Source organism: Lissotriton helveticus, chromosome 1_1 (genome assembly GCF_964261635.1).
Source record: "Lissotriton helveticus chromosome 1_1, aLisHel1.1, whole genome shotgun sequence".
In the NCBI taxonomy this organism is placed as follows: Eukaryota; Metazoa; Chordata; class Amphibia; order Caudata; family Salamandridae; genus Lissotriton; species Lissotriton helveticus.
Window position 1 is genome coordinate 1935382325 of NC_136057.1, and position 21246 is coordinate 1935403570.

At 44.4% G+C, this 21246-nt stretch overlaps 1 protein-coding gene across 1 annotated transcript in view; it reads right to left on the reverse strand.

The window, feature by feature from the left end:
* The window catches only part of XPR1 (xenotropic and polytropic retrovirus receptor 1), a 577436-nt gene that overhangs the window by 70600 nt on the left and 485590 nt on the right, over positions 1 to 21246 (reverse strand). Inside the window, exons 12-13 of the mRNA XM_078643514.1 lie at positions 18183 to 18349; positions 16709 to 16848 (exon numbers count right to left, since the gene is read on the reverse strand). Coding sequence (XP_078499640.1) covers positions 16709 to 16848; positions 18183 to 18349 — 307 coding nt within the window. The remainder of the gene's footprint in view (positions 1 to 16708; positions 16849 to 18182; positions 18350 to 21246) is intronic.

The following is a 21246-nucleotide window of genomic DNA, read 5'->3' on the forward strand; positions in this document are numbered from 1 at the left end:
CCTATGCACTCTCCACTCTCCACTCCCTATGCACTCTCCACTCTCCACTCCCTATGCACTCTCCACTCTCCACTCCCTATGCACTCTCCACTCCCTATGCACTCTCCACTCCCTATGCACTCTCCACTCCCTATGCACTCTCCACTCCCTATGCACTCTCCACTCCCTATGCACTCTCCACTCTCCACTCCCTATGCACTCTCCACTCTCCACTCCCTATGCACTCTCCACTCTGCACTCCCTATGCACTCTCCACTCTGCACTCCCTATGCACTCTCCACTCCCTATGCACTCTCCACTCCCTCTGCACTCTCCACTTTCCACTCCCTTTGCACTCTCCACACTCCACTCCCTATGCACTCTCCACTCTCCACTCCCTATGCACTCTCCACTCTCCACTCCCTATGCACTCTCCACTCCCTATGCACTCTCCACTCTCCGGTCCCTATGCACTCTCCACTCCCTATGCACTCTCCACTCCCTATGCACTCTCCACTCCCTATGCACTCTCCACTCCCTATGCACTCTCCACTCCCTATGCACTCTCCACTCCCTATGCACTCTCCACTCCCTATGCACTCTCCACTCTGCACTCCCTATGCACTCTCCACTCTCTATGCACTCTCCACTCCCTATGCACTCTCCACTCTGCACTCCCTATGCACTCTGCACTCCCTATGCACTTTCCACTCTCCACTCCCTATGCACTCTACACTCTCCACTCCCTATGCACTCTCCACTCTCCACTCCCTATGCACTCTCCACTCTCCACTCCCTATGCACTCTCCACTCTGCACTCCCTATGCACTCTCCACTCCCTATGCACTCTCCACTCCCTATGCACTCTCCACTCCCTATGCACTCTCCACTCCCTATGCACTCTCCACTCCCTATGCACTCTCCACTCCCTATGCACTCTCCACTCTGCACTCCCTATGCACTCTCCACTCTGCACTCCCTATGCACTCTCCACTCTGCACTCCCTATGCACTCTCCACTCTGCACTCCCTATGCACTCTCCACTCTGCACTCCCTATGCACTCTCCACTCTGCACTCCCTATGCACTCTCCACTCCCTCTGCACTCTCCACTCTCCACTCTCCACTCCCTCTGCACTCTCCACTCCCTCTGCACTCTCCACTCTCCACTCCCTCTCCCTCTCCACTCTCTCTGCACTCCCTCTCCACTCTCCACTCCTTGTTTCACTCAAAAGAGGACTAGGTACACGAGCCTACAACGGGTTAATAATTAAAGGGGATCAAACAGGTTACGTGTGTTAACAGTATTCACCCGAAACACAAATTAACTCCATGTAGAATTACAGATGAATGGTGGGCACAAATTCTTTAATAAAATGCAAATGAAACACGGGGAAAACATATACGAATCAATTCAAATGTAAACTCAAATAATCTTAACCAAGCCGACCCGATTTTATGCAGTGCATTACGTTACGGGAATGGAGGCTGAAAGCAACTCACCTGGACTTCGGTCGGCTGCGGAATGGCCAAAACAAACCTCGACGAGCAAAAAAAATAAACCCCGCCCACGGCCGCGATGACGACATCGCAGAGGCGGAGAGCGAAAAAATCTCGGGAACACCCACGAATCTGGTCCGGCCATGACGGACAGATCTCTGTTCCAATGGATAGCCTCTATTTATGGAGCTAGCCAATGGAACAGAGGGCGGGACTAAGCAGTACACTGTAGAGACATAAGATTTCTCCTGGGGGCGGAGCTAAAGCTCCGTGCCCCAGCCGAAACCTAAAAAGGTTGGTTGTACTGTCAAAAGTGGAAAGGCTGAAGAGTCCAAAACAATAACATTTAAAATGGCCCACCGCAAGGCCTTGCAGGGCCACAAGCAAAACAAATATAATCTGACAGCTTAGCTTGTAAAGGGTCAATCTTACAGATACCACACTAAGTTACAAACGTATCGAAGTACCTGGAATAAATGGACAATGTGGAAGGGTGCCTGAAAGAGAGGATGATATCCACCTTTTCAGAAGGCTTATCAAACACAGTTAACTGCCACCACTCAATCTCCATGTATGGATGTGTAGTTTGTGCAGGTTCAGGAGAAGGACAGAAGATCTTCTCAAAGCGTTAGCCTGACAGCTGGACAGACGTTCAGGGTACAACACACTACAGCCCAATCCAGAACGTGTAGGATGACGTGGGCCCTGCCATTGCCTATATTTTTCAGAACTTGGGGAGGGAGAGACAGGGACAAGAAGACGTTTTGGAGTCCCGTTTTCCATTCCGGGGGGAATGCATCTCCCAGTCAGTGTTCTCACAGACACTCCAATGCACAAAACCTTCTACACTTTTCGCCTTCTTGACAGTGGCAAAAAGATCTAAACAGGGTTTTCCCCACTGCCGGAAGATGCCCAGAGCTACTTCGGGATGTAGATGCCATTTGTGACCTGACAAATGCCACTTGCTTAACTCGTCCACTCTGGCATCCAAGGATCCCACCAAGACGCTCTAACCAACTACAAAGACACAGAGTCAGGGCCCCACTCTGCCCTGCTTGCTGCAATACCACATGGTGGTGGTATTGTGAGAACCTGCACCAGTCTCCCCTTGATGGACAGTAGGAAAGCTTTCAGCACTAGACAAATGTTTCAACCTCCAACAGATGGGCTCCCCTCAGAGATCAAACGTCCTCTGATCACCACCTCCCCCAAATGACGGCACTAGCCCAGTAGTGACCAGTACATCACCACCATCAGCACCGGGATGGGAATGGAGAAGAGCCAGCCACTGGAAAAATGGCTTTTGAGAAGCCACCACTGCAGATCGTGAACCATCTCTTCTGAAATATGGATGGCATCCAAAAGATTTCCTTGATGCTGGGCCCTTTGGGACTTCAGATTCTGTTGTACAGCTCACAACATCCACCGTAATCAACAAGGAGGATGCTGGAGGCTAAGAGGCTAAGAGGCCAAATACCCTCAGTACTGCTCTCACCGAGATCCAGCACCGAGGCTGAAACATCAGGACCATTGCCCAAATATCCAGGACTCGTTGTGGGGAATAGAAGGCCTTGAACTACACTGCATCGAGGATGGCTACTATAAATAGCTGCCTCTGTGAAGGAGGCTGGTACAACTTCAGACCGTTTATAGTGAACCCCAAACATTTCAGGAGATTTGCTGTTGTCCGGAGATGGTCTACGACTGACTGTGGTAGACCTTCTTTCAAAAAACTGCATTTGAGTTAGGAGAAAACTGGTATCCCCAACCACCGAAGGTATGCATCAACCAGCACTGTCACTTTTATGAACATCTGAGGGGTGCTGGTGAGGCCAAGGGGGGCACAGCAAACTGAAAATGTTCCTGATCGACCTCAACCACAGGTAACGTCTGTGGGACTGCTGAATGGGTAAACACAAACGTGTCCTGTAGGTCAAAGGACACTATCCAGTCCACCTCCGCCCACCCCCTCAGTCCAGATCAGAGAAGAAATGTGCAAGGGTGAGCATTTTGAATCCGTCCTTCAGCAGGAAGGCATTCAGAGATCAAATGTCTAAAATAGGACAGAGGCCCCTGTCCTTTTTTAGCACAAGAAAATAGCGAGATTAACAATGTTCTACTCTTTCCGAGTACAGAACCCTCCGAATAGCACCTTTTGAGAGTAACAGTCATGCCTCTTGTAGCAAAATTAAAAGTGCTCCCCTGAATGTCATTCTGATGTGGGGTAGAAGATTTGGGGGGCAAAAATAAACCATTGGACAAAGCTAAACTGAGCGATTTGCAGAACCCATTTGTCGGAAGTGGTAGATTGACACCCTGAGAGGCAGTGCTGAATCCTTATTTCCAGAAGATGCTCCACCAAGGGTGAAAAAAAGCAGCGTGGTCACTGTTGCTGCAATTGAAAGAGGACTGTGAGGACTGGTGCCCCTGCTAGTGCCTTCGCCAGCCTGTGCACTGCCTGCAGACACATGTCCTCTCCCTCAAAAAGACTGAGGTGACTGCTGTACCTTTTGGTAGAGGGGAATGTCGCTGTCTATATGCCAGCTCCATGGAGTAGATGTACATTTTCTGAGCTGATGTGGGAACTGATTAGTAGCTGTAAACCAACTTTCTTTAAGACGCTCAAAAGGAAAATCAGCTTTTTCACCAAAAAAGGGGTCAGCTGTCCAAGATGTTTGTACAGAGAGACAGAGGCTTGTACATCACCAGAAAATCCTGTGGAATAAGTTCATGAGTGTAGGCAGATCACAACACTGGTAGCAACTGACCTTCCCAGATCAGAAGAATCAAGGACAGCACAAATCACATACTTGTCCCTCCGGAACTGTCTGCACCAGAGAAGCCCTAAGGTCCTCAAGGACCGTCAGAAAGATCTCAATGACCATGTCCCACATGGCATGCATTTAACAACCCAACAAACAAAGAGCACTGACTGGTTTCATTGCCTGGCTAGCATAGGACAAAATAAATTTCCAAACGCCTCAATCCTCTTGGGCATCCCTGTCTAGAGAAGTAGTGGGGAATTAACTGGGGTTCACCTTGCTGGAGTGAAAAATCCATTACAACGCAGTCATTACATCGCACTGCTTTTACAACGCAACTGCCATTACATCGCATGCCATTACATCGCATGCCATTACATCGCATGCCATTACAGAGCATGTCACTACAACGCATGTCACTGCAACGCATGCCACTGCAACGCATGCCACTGCAACGCATGCCACTGCAACTCATGCCACTGCAACTCATGCCACTGCAACTCATGCCACTGCAACTCATGCCACTACAACTCATGCCATTACAACACATTGTAAGGTAAGTAATGGAGATTTTTTTGTTTCAGGGTGGGTATGGGTTTTGGGGTAGATGGGAATAGTAATTTTTATCCCTACGCTATCCAACACTTTCCCTACTGCTGCACTCACTGGAGTTGGAATAGTTAGTTTTACCCCTACGCCATCCAACACTTTCCCTACTGTTGCACTCACTGGAGTGGGAATAGTAATTTTTACCCCTACACTATCCAACACTTTCCCTACTGTTACACTCACTGGAGCGGGAATAGTAATTTTTACCTGTACACTATCCAACACCTACCCTACTGTTGCACTCACTGGAGTGGGAATAGTAATTTTTACCCCTGTACGATCCAAAACTTACCCTAATGTTGCCCTAAAAGTATTATGCGTTGTAATGGTATGCGTTGTAATGGTATGCGTTGTAATGGAATGCGTTGTAATGGAATGCGTTGTAATGGCAGTTTTAAAAAATGCGTTGTAATGGCATGCGTTGTAAAATCATGCGATGTAATGGTATTTGTGATGTAAAAACTGTGTTGTAAAAGCATGAGTTGTAATTGTTTGCGTTGTAACGTCCTATATTCCTTGCTGGATGAAGCATGGATCACCAGTATCTCTGGAGCAGGATGTTTAGTGAAAAATTCACGAGGTGCTGATCTGCGATGCCGGACCACCTGCCTAGTCTATGGTAGGCAGGGACAGAGCTTTGAGCAATTGTCCATCAAGTTATCAGTGAGGGCCTCGTTAAAGAGATGCAAGTGCTAAGTCACTGCCTCTATGCCGGATTGAAAAAAGGCTGCTACAAAAGCAAAGTCCTTGGTGAATACCTGAAGTGCATATTTTAAGGATGAAAATCAGAAACTCAAACTGACATTGCATCCTGTCCACTAAGAAGACATGAAACATCATGGGGCACTCCTCATGTGGCGGGTAGGCATTCTGGAGGTTCAGGGACATCAACCAGTTCTCCGGGTCCAGGTCTCGCAGGATCATGGCTAGAGTGACCACCTTTTCAGGAATCAATTTAAATAGTTTGAATCCTTAATGTATCAGAAGTCCTCTACCTTCTTGGGTACTACAAATTATCTGGTTTTCATGGATCCATTCAGCAGAAGAGCTGTTACCGCTTGGAGAAGATGACCCAAAGGGGGCTGCTGAAAGAGAATTAAGTCAGATGTATTTGGTGCCCAGGAGTGCTTTGGTGCAGGGGGTGTAGTTAGATTACCTCTTCAAGAAAGGAAAGTATTCTTAAAGGGTAGTGATTTGTAGGTACAACTAGATCAAGGTGACTTTACTGCAAGAAATTCATAATCTACTTTCTACTGGCAAGAATTGTTCGAGGAAGGGAAACTCATTTGAATAGTTTTTCAGGAGTGGGACCATAAGTCACTGAGAAATGGACTTGAATCCCTATGCCCTTACCTCTAGAAGGACTGAAAAACTAAATATGTTGTTATTGTTTCGAAATTACAAACAGAGGACGATACATTGTCATCATAACACATTGTTATCGACTGTACATCTAGGAGGGGTTCACAAATCATACTATTGTAAATGCAGACCATATAATAGAAAAACAATACGCTTTCAAGTGTATTAGTTTAGTTAGGCCATATATGTAGTACAGGCGATTAACAGGTCATCGTATTACTCGAACTATTATCAGAACATCACTGTTGTGTGCAAAGTGTAGTGCTAACGGTCGTCACTGATCTGTGTTATAACGTTAATTGCTGTGTACACCTTAATGCGTGCTGTGGGATCGGAGGTGTGTTCCGTCGGCTCCTGCACTATTCACGGAGCACTCATCACAAGGTGGGTGCGCGCTCAGCTACCCGAGTATCCTTTGACAAGAAGTGTGGTGACAATCAGAATTTTCATCTGCCCTGCACATGGATTAGAGGAAGAATATGTCATAGGCCATTACTTTACTTTTTTGTAATTTTTCAGGGGACTCTGCTACTTTTTGACTAAAACATCATAACAAATGGCTTGCCTATTAGTTTGTATACGAATCCAGAGAGACGTTAGTTGACCATACGCAGGGATTCGTGTGTGTGCAGAATCACATCTCAGATCACAGAGTGTGGCCCTACATCATAACATACAAGGAAAGTATGCCAGTTTGTCTGAGGCTATGTGAACACATGTATGCTGCCTATAGTCAAAAAGGTCATTTTAATTCTACAATTAAGCTATTTTCTAATGCAGGTAAGCAAAAAAGCTGTATACCAGTGAATCGGAGGAAGCCTGTACTACCAAATGTCCAGGCATGCCACATGGAAATCCTGCTTAGCATGAGCTGGCTTTTATATTTTAGTCACTCTTGCTAAGAGTGAGAAAGGAGGTGGGCTCTAAAAACCATCATTAGGAGTTCCACGTCTGTGGTTGAAATAGCTGCACAAGAGCTCTGGGGCTGGGCAGAGAGCCAGAAACACTGTAGCTGAGCTCAGGACCAAAGAAAACACACCAGCAAAGCCAGGGCTGAGGAAAGTAATACCCATGAAATTGAGGCAGTGCCAAAAGCAGACGATAGGGGGCAGACGGAATTAAGACTGTGTCAATCATTGGCACAGAGTCAAGACTGATTTGCATATGGCTTGGTCTGAACTGAGGTGGTGAAGTGAGCTAAAGAATTATGATGGATTCAACCAAGATCTGTGACTGGGGGTGAGTGTCTGAAAAGTTTCAGCGCTCTGTCCATCATCTCCTTGTGTTTGCTTTGTTTGCCCTTGGTTGGCAGGGTATACCCAGACGTGGGTCCCTTGCTCACTTTACCACTAGAATCAAGCTAGCCTGGCTGATGAGGGGTGTTACCCCGAAACCGGTCCCAGGAGGCTTGTTTCCAGTTCAGGGAAGACCTGGCTTGGCAGTTCGGGCTGAACTGTTCCCATGAGGCACTGGGTCAAGACTGATTTGCATATGGCTGGGTCTGAACTGAGGTGGCGAAATGAGCTAAAGAATGATGATGGATTCAACCCAGATCGTTGAGTGTCTGAAAAGTTTCAGCGCTCCGTCCATCATCTCCTTGTGTTTACCACTGAAGGAGTACAAAAGGATTTAGGAGGAACAATCTTTGAATAAGCTTTAAAATGGAGAAACAAAATACCTCATATTTGTCAAGACTGGAAGGGGAAGAGGGAATCCAGCCTTCATCTAGTTGAGGATGTGAATGGGCTCCCCACGGTACATGAAAAGGAACTTAAAACCACAGAAGCTTCCCCCATAAGATGCCATTCTGACTTACAGTAAGAGTGACACTTAAGAGATGAAGGAGACTTGTGTGACATCTTCTATTTGTGGTGTTGAGAAGAGCCTGAATGTAAACAATTAACATCCTCAGCATTATTTGGAGAATGACTCCACCCTGAGCAGGTTCAATATTTCTCCGAGTGATGCCAATGCCACAAAACCTTGGCATTCTTCTCCCTGATGGACTAGGGATGAGTTCTCCAACAACAGTGGCACAAATCCTATATGCCCCCTTTTTAATCGTCTGGCACAGACATCCAATGTTCGCAGCCCTTAAAAGGCTTCAGATCAGATGGAGATGTTTGAAAAGCAAAATGAAACAAGCATTGAAAATGCAATAGGGCTCGCATTAGGAAAGTTTGAGCTATTGGTCTTATAAATCAAAGTTTTTTAATTTATGTGTTATTCTTTAAAATAGCTAAATTAATAGCTTTGTCATTTGCTATGTTTTGTTATGTATGCTATGTTTTGTTGGGTTTTGTTATGCTATACTATATTTTGTTTTGCTATGTTTAGTTTTGCTATGTTTTGTTTTGCTATGTTTGGTTATGCTATGTTTGGTTATGCTATGTTTGGTTATGCTATGCTTTGTTATGCTATGTTTTGTTGTGTTTTGCTATGCTATGCTATGTTTTGTTGTGTTTTGTTATGCTATGCTATGTTGTGTTGTGTTTTGCTTTGCTATGTTTTGTTATGCTATGCTATGTTTTGCTATCCTATGCTTTTTTTTGTTATGCTATGCGGTGTTTTCTTATGCTATGCTATGCTATGCTGTGTTTTGTTATGCTATGCTATGTTTTGTTATGCTATGCTGGTGAGGGTGAGGGGTGAGAGGGTTGTGAGGGTGAGAGGGTGTGAGGGTGAGAGGGTTGTGAGGCTGAGGGGGTGTGAGGGTGAGTGAGGGGGTGTGAGGGTGAGTGAGGGGGGTGAGGGGTGTGAGGGGGTGTGAGGGGGTGTGAGGGTGAGGGTGAGTGAGGGGGTGCGAGTGTGAGGGGGCTGTGATGGTGTGTGAGGGTGAGTGAGGGGGAGTGAGGGGGTGTGAGGGTGAGTGGGATAGGCGAGACCTAAAAATCTATCCAACAGCCGTACTGAATGAGTAAAGTGAAGTGCAAAAAACAATCAAATGTCAGAAGTGATCCTTCTGGTGTTAATAATCTTTATGAATTCATAGTTCTTGAACATGCTGGAGAGCACCTTCAAAGCGCAAACAACGTTTTTAACAGCTTAATCGTTGTTATTGGGTGGGTTTTTGGTGGTCAAAAGGACAGCATTCAGGCTGGTTTTCTCAACAATGGAAAATGCTGCATAACCAATGAGTCACCTCTAAATGCACAAAGGCATTAAAGGGCTTTACCTGCAGAGCGGTGTGAACTGCAGTGATAGATCAGCTGCTGCAGAGGAGGAGGAGAGGTGGGCTGATCACCGTGGCCCCTGCGGCTATAGAGGGGATCCGGGAGAGGCTGACCCCGGGCGGCCGATGACGAAGGGCACTCTACTTAACCCGGAAGTGGGGGTGGGAGGAGTGTAGATTTTGGTGTTAAGAGGGAGGGCACCAAACGGGGAGAAATGTTAAAGGTTAATGTGATTAAACAAGTTAAACAAGTTTTTAAAAAAAGTACACTGGGGGGAGGAGAATCACCAAAACGTGCACTAACCCTCTATGAATTTCACGAGCCTGCATTCTGGCGTCATGATGTAACACGGCGTCCCTGCCAAAAGACCCCCCATTCCGCTCCCCCCAAATGATTCTGCATTTGCTAATGTTTTGTGACATAAAACCGGGAGATTATTATTTTTTCCCTGCCTTAATTGAAGGAAGCATTTAGTGGAGATTTACCCATTATTGGCTCTTGGCGCGCGTGCGGCGCTCTCGCGCACTCCGGAGCAGGTTTGGACGAGCTTGCAGGATTTATGCGAATGGGCCTGCGGGGAGAGGTAATTTGTAGCCGAGACGGACAATTATACGTGGCCCATGAGTGCAAGAATGACTGCGCCAGGCGGCTAATGGGAAGTAAGGCTGCGCCGGCAGCCATGAGCCGCACAGCGGTGTGACGGTGGCTCCAGAGAGCGCCGAGAAGTGGTGCTGCGAGGCACTGGCCGCAGCCAAAGAGAAGGCTCGCGGGGAACTTTAAAAGTGAGCGAGGGAGAGGGGCTGGGGTAGAGAGAAGCCAGAGGGTGAGGAGAAAACAGGAGAGGGATACAAAAAGAGTGTGTGGGGAGTTAATTCAATAGATTAGAGTACAGGTGCGTGGGTGTGGGAAGGAAGTGAGAAGGCAAAAGAGCATTAGAGATTTTAAGAGACTGCGAAAAGAAAGTGAGAGTGGGAGAGACGATGGGGGACAGAGAGGCAGTGCTGTAGTGAGGAGAGTGAGAGATGAGTAAGTATGAGAAAGTGATAATGAGAACGAAGATAGGTGGGAGGAGAATTAGTTGGGGTGAAGGGTTAGCAGTAAGGATGAACTGGGAGAGGAAGGAGGAAAATTGGAGGGGAAAATGAAAAGAGGGAGGAAAAGAGGAAAACAATGAAGTGGAGATAAGCGGAAAGGATGAAGAGGGGGAAATAAAATGGACAGGTATGAAAATGAGTGAGGGAACGAGAGTGACGACGAGAGAAGAATACGGGAACAGCGGAAGCCAGAGAGAAAGATGGAGAGAAAGACTGAAAACCTGAAATAGAGGGAGGGGGGAAGAATCACAAAGAAGAGAGAGACAGACTGAGGCTGGAGAAGTGATTTAGAGAGGCACCGAGAGAGTAGCACTGAAAAACAGGTCCAGGGCTCGAAAAGAGAGACATATATGGTCGAGGTGGGAAATGCAGAAATCAGAGACAAACGAGCCAAAGAGAGGGAGGAAGATAGCGAGACGATGAGAGAGAAAGCTGGCCAGTGAGAGAGGCGGTAAGAAAGAGAAAATCAGAGAGAGAGAACATAGCATGTAACTGGGTAATGTGGCCCGATATTGCCATGAGGGGGTTCTAGTAATATCATGAACCACAAGGTGACGAGGCAGAGTGGTTTATAAATGTCACAGGAACCCTAAGATGGCAATGTAGGGCCATATTATGTACGCATGGTACCCATTGTGTATTTTAAATGGTATACATTAAGTTTGGGAAAGTTAGCTTGAAAAAGCAGTTTTCTAAAAAGTGAAGTTGGCACTGGGATTTGATTGGAATTATATATAATGTTTAAGCTTCTTTTAACTCTCCTTTAATAAATTGGTAATTGAAAAATGGTGAGGTGATTGGATTTAGAAGATTTTGTGACTGCTGTGTTTACCGCACAATTATGGACTTACACTGACATTGAGGGAGAAAGCTGGACAGTGAGAGAGGCTGCAAGAAAAAGAAAAGCAGACAGAGAGAGAGAGAGGAGAACATAAAGGCACAGAGAAATGGAGAATCAGAGACAGAAAAACGACGAAGAGAAAAGCATAAAAGGAGACACGGCCTGCGGCCGTGAAACTGAAAGTACGGCCGGCCGGCCGTGAATAATTAGGGGGTGAGAAATGCGCTGGGAGGGCTGCCTTTGATGTGGTAATGCGAGGCAGGCAGGCAGGCAGGCGGCTGGTGGCATTGTGCACGCGCTTTTTAGGGCTTGCGCTTGCGCAATGACCTATAAAGCACATGCACTCTGTGGAATCGCCAGTGTAATCGTGCTTGGTTAAAAGCTGTTTAAGCCCCTATAGAGCTTCGCCAGCTATGCGCATGCGCACAAGCAGGCGAGCCCTAAAAAGATGTTAAAAAGAATTAAAATAAAGCAAGCAACCCACACACCCAGTTCTTCTGTGTTCTGGAAGGCACAGGAAAAAAAGGCGATTACATAGGGGTATTAGCTTTATGGAACTGTGGCATCACTTCGAGCAGTGATGTTGGACCAGATCTGCTTCTAGATTTCCTTTATTGCATGGCCAATAGTGTTGTAAAGATGTTCTTAGTCAGTGTGATGCTGTACAATATTTCTGCAGACGAAGAACCAGCACGAAGAAGTATTAATTGTAATACATGAGGCTTTATCCTTCTAGGCAGCGGTGGAGGACATCAGGCTTCTAGTCGCTTTAAAAGCACATGGCTTACAAGATCTAGAATTACTTTGCATCAAGGCCACTGCTTTAGGAGTCAAATGAGTCACAACTCCAACAAAATATAACAGAATTGTCTATGCAGATTAGTTTACATTGACATTTAAGTTTCTATTTTTGACAGATAAGGTTTTGTCTAGATTTCATCGATGTAGACACTCAATTCAAAGAAACAGCCAATATTTTATAGTTCGGTTAGATTCAGCCAAATCGAATTTTATTTCATAAGCAAGACAATGAATTATCCTAACACTTGTAAATACATGAGTGATAAAGGACTTTTGAAAGAAGGAAGAAAAGAATAACCCCAAGTGAGAGAAACGAAATACACAAAAAAACTAAACAGGGAACGCAGTGATCAATTGTGTGAGCATATGTGGTATACTGGTTATTTCATCAGGAAGACAGCCAATTCTATTTCATACAGTGAAACACACAGAGGGAACTTCTCAGTGTGTTGTTCACAAATGTGTCAGGTCTGTCTTTTTGTTTGTCAACGTCATTTTGACCCTTTTCCGAGGTACTAGAGTCTCATCAGGACTGTAATAAACCTGGGGACTAAGGAAATGAGTATAATAAAACACTGGAAAAAAAGGGATACATTGATAAGCAGTGAGGAAGGAATGAAAAGGTACATACTGGTATTGGAGGTGGTCTCATCCATTAATGCGAGGACCACTGGGATGTACTGTTAAATGGGGGTCTTGGCAGGCCAATGCAACAGTTTTCACAATTGTACTGTACTTGCAGAGTAAGTTACTTTAGATTGGTGGCATCATTGGCCATGTCGAAGGTGGCATAATCTTGCTATATGTTTTCCTGTAAAATGGGGAACATTTGGTATTATAATGCTGCCGATGTGATTGCCAAGGGTAGGTACATTTAAAGACTGGAAGGACCGGAGAGATTCCCGCCCTAATATACAAGTTGTTGGAGGCTTCTGCGAGGGTAACAAACTTAAATAAGGTGCAGCCCTACTGGAGAGAAATAGGGCACTTAAACTATATAGTCCAAAAAGTGGTAGTAGAAATAGTAGGAACTATCCTACTGGAAACAGTGAGTAACCTTAACATAAAAAGTGGCGAGTCTGATTCCCAAGTATCCACAAGACGCATTCTCTCGATAAGGAATAGGCAGGAAATGAGCAGCAGCACTTTGCAGGAAGAGATCCAGACAAGCGTCCATTCGTACAACTTCCTCAAGAGAGAGGTATACAGGTGGTTGTGTTGTCAGGCATGTCGATGGGCGTGCCAATACTGCGGACCGAGACACGAGGTCTCAATGCAAAGCCAAGGCGTTGGAGCCAACTATCCCATTCTTGTTTAACATTATTGGCAGTGAAGTGCAAAAGTCACTTTTTAATTGCGGCTGGGAAAATCCAAAGATGAGTAATTGTTTCAGTCCTCAATATATCCGACACACACGTATTAATGTATAGAGGTCGGATGATATAGGAGACGCTGCCACACACAGCGCATTGTGACCTGCAAGAATACGCCACCTAAAAACGGACGTAAGGACACAACATTAATACGTGTGTGTCGGATATATTGAGGACTGAAACAATTATCCATTTTTGGATTTTCCCAGCCGCAATTAGGCTGGGACGGAATTATAATCAGTCAGAAGGCTCATAACATTTTCCGGTATAAAAACAGCCCTGAGGAAGTCGCGGGTCTCTTGTCCCGATCGACGAAACACGTGTTGGCTGGAGCTACTACAAGAGAACATTAAACTCATCCATATACGCCATGAATATTTTTCTTTACTATAAGTGATTGACTTTGAACTCTGTTTATATGTGTGCCAGGGCTTGATATATATTGTTGCACAGATCCTGTGATCTGTATTGTGGGGTGTTGGGTGATTACCCCCTCCCTGAGCACCATATACCTAAGATCAGTAATATTCGATATACCGGTAATAGCTAGCGCCACTCCCACCCAGGGCATAATCATCCCACTTGTATTCTACCAAGGAGTTCTATTATTCAGTCAATAGGGACATTGACTGAGAAAGGTCGATTCTTGAGGATTCCTCCGATTGCCCTCAGTGCTTTTTTGTTGCAGGATGTTGGTATAAAGTGACTATGTCTAGAGTAACTAGTATCTCTTGTTTGGGGTCAAAGTCAAGGCCTTTGATGAGGTTGATCATAAACGTACTATCACGTACGTATGTATCTAAAAGAGAGACAAAATCCTTGATGAAGATATTTATATACTCACCAAGTGACTCCAGGATGGAATCGCAGCCAGACAATAGAGGTCTGTTGGGGGATTGATCAAATCTTTGTGATCTTGGGTAGTGTGTACAACACTGGGTCTGTGGCGATTTCTTAATAAGGAAATCAAATTTTTGCTGGGTGAGGAACCCTTGACCAAATGCTCGAATGGTAGTTTCTAGTATTTTGATTTCTATCTCTTGTAGGGGATTCGAGGGTAGTTTTTTTAATAATGATTAGTATTGTTCAGCTGTCTGATGATTTCCGCGTCATATGAGTTTCTGTCTTGTATTACAATTCCTCCCCCATTATCCACAGTTTTGATAATGATGGACTCCTCCTTGTTAAGTTTGTTCAGTGTGTTTCTCTAGCCATGTAATGTTGTTCGGGGTGCAAGACCTAGTTGTTTTCAGGTTGTTGATGTCATTGAGTACTGCGCCTTCTTATAAACCAATATTTCTGCGGGCATTAACACATTAGGGAGCATGATTGACTAGGTAGGTCTTAGAAGGGAAGCTGAGGATGGTGGAGGAGTGCCCTTGTCAGAGAAGAAATGTTTGAGTCTGATTCTTCTGAAGAATCTGTGTAGTTCTGATTGTAGCCTAAAGAAGTCCGTCTTTTCGATTAAATCATATGACAGACCTTTGGTGAGTGAAGTTATCTTTTCTGAACAAAGTATGTGGTTTTATGATAAGGTTACTTGCTGTCAAAATCCATATCTATTTAACAGAACATCACAGTGGTCCTCACGTTAATGGATGAGACCACCTCCATTACTCAGCCAGTATGCACCCTTTTCATTTCTTCTTTACTGCTTATCAATTCATCCCCTTTTTTCAGTTTTTTAATTATACTCATATTCTTAGTCCCCAGGTTAATTACAGTCCTGATGATTCCCTAGCATTTTGGGAAAGGGTTGAAACGCCGTCGACAAACAAAAGGACAGACCATTTGTGAACAACACTCTGAGAAGTTTCCTCAGTGAGTTTCACTGTATGAAATAGAATTGGCAGTCTTCCTGAAAAAATAACCAATATACCATATACGCTCACACAATTGATCACTGTGTTCCCTGTTTTATTTTGGTTTCTCTCACTTGGGTTGATTCTTTTCTTCCTTCCTTCAAAAGTCCTTTATCACTCACGTACTTACAAGTGTTATGAAATAATATTTGATTCGGTTGAATCAAAATCAACTATAAAATACTGGCTGTTTCTTTGAATTGAGTGTCCACATAGATTGAATCTAGACTGAACCTCGACTGTCAAAAATAGAAACGTAAATGTTAATCTAGATTAATCTGCACAAAACATTCTGTTTTATCATATTCTGTTTTTAAAACGAGTTCTATGTGAACACCTGTTCCAAGTTCTACGCTTGATACCCATGTTCCCGAGGACATTAGGGTTGCTCTTATTTTTTTTTTTTTAACAACTCCAAGATTGGCATAAAAAATGATGCTACTAATATCTCAAATACATTTTTGATTAACTGTCATTCAACCATTCTGAATAAAAGCAGTTATGAAAATGGAACAGTTGGTCTCAAGAAAAACCATATATCATAAATGAAAGAAATCTGGAAATTGAACCGGTGACTTCTTGCATGCAAATCATGTTACCATTATTTAGTTTCCCTGTCAAAAACTGTCGCAGTGATAAAACAGCTGAAAAATAGCAGAGGGGCCACAAGGAATGGCTCTAAGGACGATTTAAATGATAAAGAAAAGACACAAGGAGTGTCAGTGGAAATTCACACTACATGCTAAACAAAATGAAATCATACTTCAGTGAAGTGCAGGATTATGCTCTGATAGAGCAGGGAATTCTAAAAGCATGGTGCAAAATCTTTACACACTGCAAGACACTGCTTGATTGACCCAGATTTTTTAAATTACAACATTGCTTTAAAAAAAATATACCATGATCTCACTGATGGCAAGTAAAATACTCGTAAAAGTTATGTTTCAGGGTAAGGTCTCATTACCGGACTATTCCAAGTTCACCCCAAAGACGTTAATCTTGGAAAACATCAAACTGATCAAAGTAGTAATTCTGTGAACACTAACTTTTGGAACTCAGCCTATAAACAAAACAATATACGAGCATTTACCTTAAATCTTAACCCTCCTAGGAAAATGCCATTGTTAATTTACAATATGATTCCCTCCGCACACTTTTCTGTGTCATTATATACTATATATTATAAATCAATAAAAGAAGCAAACCTATTTCAAAAGTGAGTGATTAAGAATCTTACGATAACTCATTGCATGCTCAAATGGTGCACCCAAACTGAATAGCCTGTGAAAAAATACACTTTGAAGATTACAAATGACCTCTTTTAAATCTCTAGGGACGACCAAGAGGATTTACCTGAAGACCTCAAGGGGTGCGAGGATGGTGGAGATGATGTTTCCTGCATATGGAAACGCATTCATTGTTGTAAGGGAAATCTGGATAGTCCAAGCGAACCGCAAGAATATATCTTCAATGATGGCACAATAGTAATAGGCCTGAGGAGAGAATATTGAAGGAATGTCAGTTGATCGTCAATGGATATGGGTCTCCAACAGACAATGCCTAAGATCTCATGGCTGGAAAAAGAAACTGCACGAATTCCTGGGACCGGAGATTATCATAGTAAGGTTAAAAGGGGTGGAGGTGAGGTCCAGTCTACAATTCAGACTAAGGAGAAAACCCATACAAAAGTCTCTTCGGGTAGAATTTAAAATCCAATGAGTAGATTACGGGGGGATCAACGTTCTTACCAGATATATGGATGAAGCACAATGAAAGGCAATACTGTAAAAGGCATACTAGATTCGAAGGATGCAATGAGGGGAAAATTAACTTCAAAATATATGTTGAAGAATGACAAGAAAGAGGCGAGAGGAACAAATGATGGATAGAATGGGAGCACACCCAGCATGACAGTCAGAGGGATAACCGATTGGGTAAAAGCAAGGTGGAACAGGACCATAACAAGAGAACAAGGGCAGGTAATGCTAATAAAAATGGTTTGTGCGAAACAATAAACCCAGCATCATAATGAAACAATAAACCCAGCATCATAATAATTATCAGTGGTTATCAGGCAAGAGAAGCAGATTCCAAGGGATGAACAGCCAGGCGCACAAATATGCACATTACTCGTTCCGTCTATCTTTGTGGAAATAATGCAGCACACATTATCCGTTTCCACAGACTTTACTTATTTCACACTCAGGCTAGATTGCAGCACCCACGCTCACTCCCACAGACGTTACTGTGTTCACACTCTACATTTGTGCAGGATATGTAGAATATGTAAAAAGGAAAGAGAGACCCCTTGTTGTAGCCAAGGGAGCAGGGTACTCTTGACGCATAAAACAAATATTCCCTTGGGTTATGAAAGGAACAGGATACAAGGTTCAACTCACAACTAGGTCGTACTTCACAAGGCGCACAATAATGCAACTCATCAAGGAAAATCCCACCTAATATTTGAATCAATTGCTAATTAGCACTGAAATGTTACAAAAATCTTGTATCCTGTTCCTTTTATAAGCCAAGGGAATATTTGTTGAACATGATATCTAGAAGACACTTTCCAGTGAAATGTGTTACTGCGTTTACACCCTACCTTCATGGAGCATATACAGCACTTTCTTTCACTTATGGAAGGCTTTTCTGTTTTGCTCTACAATAAAGCAGGCTCAGTCGCACCCACTCTCTTCCTCATGGTGTTACTGTGGTATAGACATACAAGTTTACTCTTGGATGAAAGAACATACAGCAACATTTTGCTGCAGTAATACTGCTCCTAAGTATCCCAACTGTGAGCATGGAGGCAGTCCAAAGTGCCCACCTTCTGAGGGTAGACGATCTCCTCTCGAAGGAAAGTGTTCTCCCCAGCATTTCTGTCAAAGAGGCCCCAGTCCATCTTGAGATCCCAGATGAGGGTGTAGCAGGAGCTGATGAAGTAGAAGACGATCCACAGGTAGAAGAATACTTGAGTATCCGCATGACCCCGCTCTGTAAGGAAGAAAAGAGTCAGGCAGAACCATTGGAGGAGGAGAAGAAGAAAGACAGGTAGCATAGCTGTTATATAGAACACTTTTGGACGAAGGAGAAATAAAAAAGTGAAACAGTGAAAATTATGACAATCAGAAATAGAAAACACAGACATTAGAGTGGGAAGTAAACTGGTACAAGTCAGGGAGAGACCAAGGAGGAGAATATACAGTATTTTCAAGATCCATTTCATCTGAAAGCAGCTCATGTTAGGACATTCACTACTTCTCACACTGGATTAGTAACCAGGCCCAATTCTTGGGACCCTGATCAAGATATTCTCCGAAACATCAACTATGGGTGCAGTGAACTGAGAGACACCTCCCAGTCATACATTTGAATCCTGCAGGGGACCAACTCTCCTGACCGTTCGGAAGACAATGAAGGAGTACAATTTAGTTGAGAAAAATGTACAACCTTCATCAAAACTTCAGTGAAGAAGCTAACGTTTTATTATCATAATTATTAGCAGTAATATAACCACTCAAAGCTACTCAAAACTGGAGTCTCAGAAGAAGATATTCCTCTGCAGCTCGCCCATTATCTGTGACAAAGCACATTTTGAAAAAGCCCCAAATCAGGGCTCCAAGTATATCATACTGGAAATGTAAGTGCAATACAAATGCAGAGGGACAAATTGGAACATTCCTTCAGCCCAAACTGGAATACTTTCAAGTACACATTTAAAATGTTTTTAAAAAAAAGAAAGACTAATCTAAATAATAAGTGAAGAACTTTAGAACACAACCATTTCCTCTTTTACATAAGGAACAAATTAAAGATGTATGGTGGATGGGCATACAAACCCTTCAGTTAGACAAAACTGCATGGCGTCTCCAGGGCAGCATTAGGCGCGTGCAGACACACATACACACACACGACAAAAAGTGCGCACACAAGCCAGAGATTTAAACATACAAAAAAGTGGTCAAAAAACTGACAATGACTAATTACCACACATATAGTGGCTGCTTGTCTAGTACTCTAGGCCACATCATAATAAGGGTCAAGTCAAACTAAATTGGAAGCGACAAGCAGAAGAATCTTTAAGTTCCACGAGCAGAGTGAAGAAAGAGTTACAACACTTACACACCAGCGACAGGGGATGCAGCAGAGACACATTCCTGGAGGCAATAAACAGTACTGAAGCAAACATGGATAGTACTTGTAGAACTTGAGGTGATAGTACTCGTAGAACTATAATGGTGCGACAGTGAAATACTAATTAAAAAATGGTGTACATTAGCAATTCTTTTCCAGAAACGGAAGTGAGCGCACAGAACAATTTACCTCATATCAGAAGCATTATTCAAAATAATAGTGACTTAATCCAAGAGTCTGGGACACGGGTCAACAAGAGTCCTGGAAGCAGAATGTAAAGTGGAGACCAAGAAGGGACCATGGTGTTAAGAGTGGCCAGGGATGGGAGGCATGTACCATCTGGAATGCGCTTGTCGGTTTATAATCTGCTATCGCATTGAAAAATTCCCCATGTCAATCTTTCGTCGAGGAAGCTGAACTTTTTCCGTATCTTAAAACATTAACTACAAGAAGGTCAAAGCGCCCCAGGTTCTTACATTGTAACAAGATCGCCTGCTGTTGCCTAGCTACACAAAAATACAAGCACAGAAGTATCTTCGGTTTGGAAAAGGTTGTGCACGAAGCACTCGCTGTTCCTAATCTACTCCGCTAGATGGCAGCCGGCCTCCACCATTTGCCATCCTATAGTGCACTATTGATTTTCTGAAAACATGTTATTAAGGAAAACAGGTTTAAGACCGTGAGGGATTGGTGTAGATCAGAATACTAAAACAAAGATATCAAGCATTGGCAAAACCAATAGGTGTCGACAACGAGAGCTACTGGCCTTGACCAATGTATTTTAGCCATGTTGTACAGCACTATAGATGCTTTACAACATGGCAGAAATTAGGGGGGGGGGTCGCTATCCTGGTCAAAATGCTTTGTTTTGTGGTGGGACAGGAGGGAAAGTCCGTGAGGGCAAGCAACAAGGCCATATGGAGGGCAAGCAACAACGCACAATTGAGGGCAAGCAACAACACAGGATGGAGGGCAAGCAACAACACAGGATGGAGGGCAAGCAACAACGCACAATTGAGGGCAAGCAACAACACAGGATGGAGGGCAAGCAACAACACAGGATGGAAGGGAAGCAACAACGCAGGATGGAGGGTAAGCGACAATGCAGGATGGAAGGCAAGCAGCAATGCAGAATGGAGGGCAAGTGACAACGCCAGATGGAGGGGAAGCAACAACGCACAATGGAGGGCAAGCGACAACGCCATATGGAGGGCAAGCGACAACGCAGGATGGAGGGCAAGCGACAACGCCAGATGGAGGGGAAGCAACAACGCACAATGGAGGGCAGGCAACAACACAGGATGGAGGGTAAGCGACAAAGCAGGATGGAGGGGAAGCAACAACGCACAATGGAGGGCAAGCGACAACGCACAATGGAGGGCAAGCGACAACGCAGGATGGAGGGCAAGCGACAACGCAGGATGGAGGGCAAGCGACAACGCAGGATGGAGGGCAAGCGACAACGCAGGATGGAGGGCAAGCGACAACGCCAGATGGAGGGGAAGCAACAACGCACAATGGAGGGCAAGCAACAACGCAGGATGGAGGGCAAGCGACAATGCAGGATGGAGGGCAAGGGACAATGCAGGATGTAGGGCAAGCGACAATGCAGGATGGAAGGCAAGCAACAACGCAGGATGAAGGGCAAGCAACAATGCAGGATAGAGGCCAAGGAACAACGCCAGATGGAGGGCAAGGAACAACGCCAGATGGAGGGCAAGCAACAACGCCAGATGGAGGGCAAGCAACAACGCCAG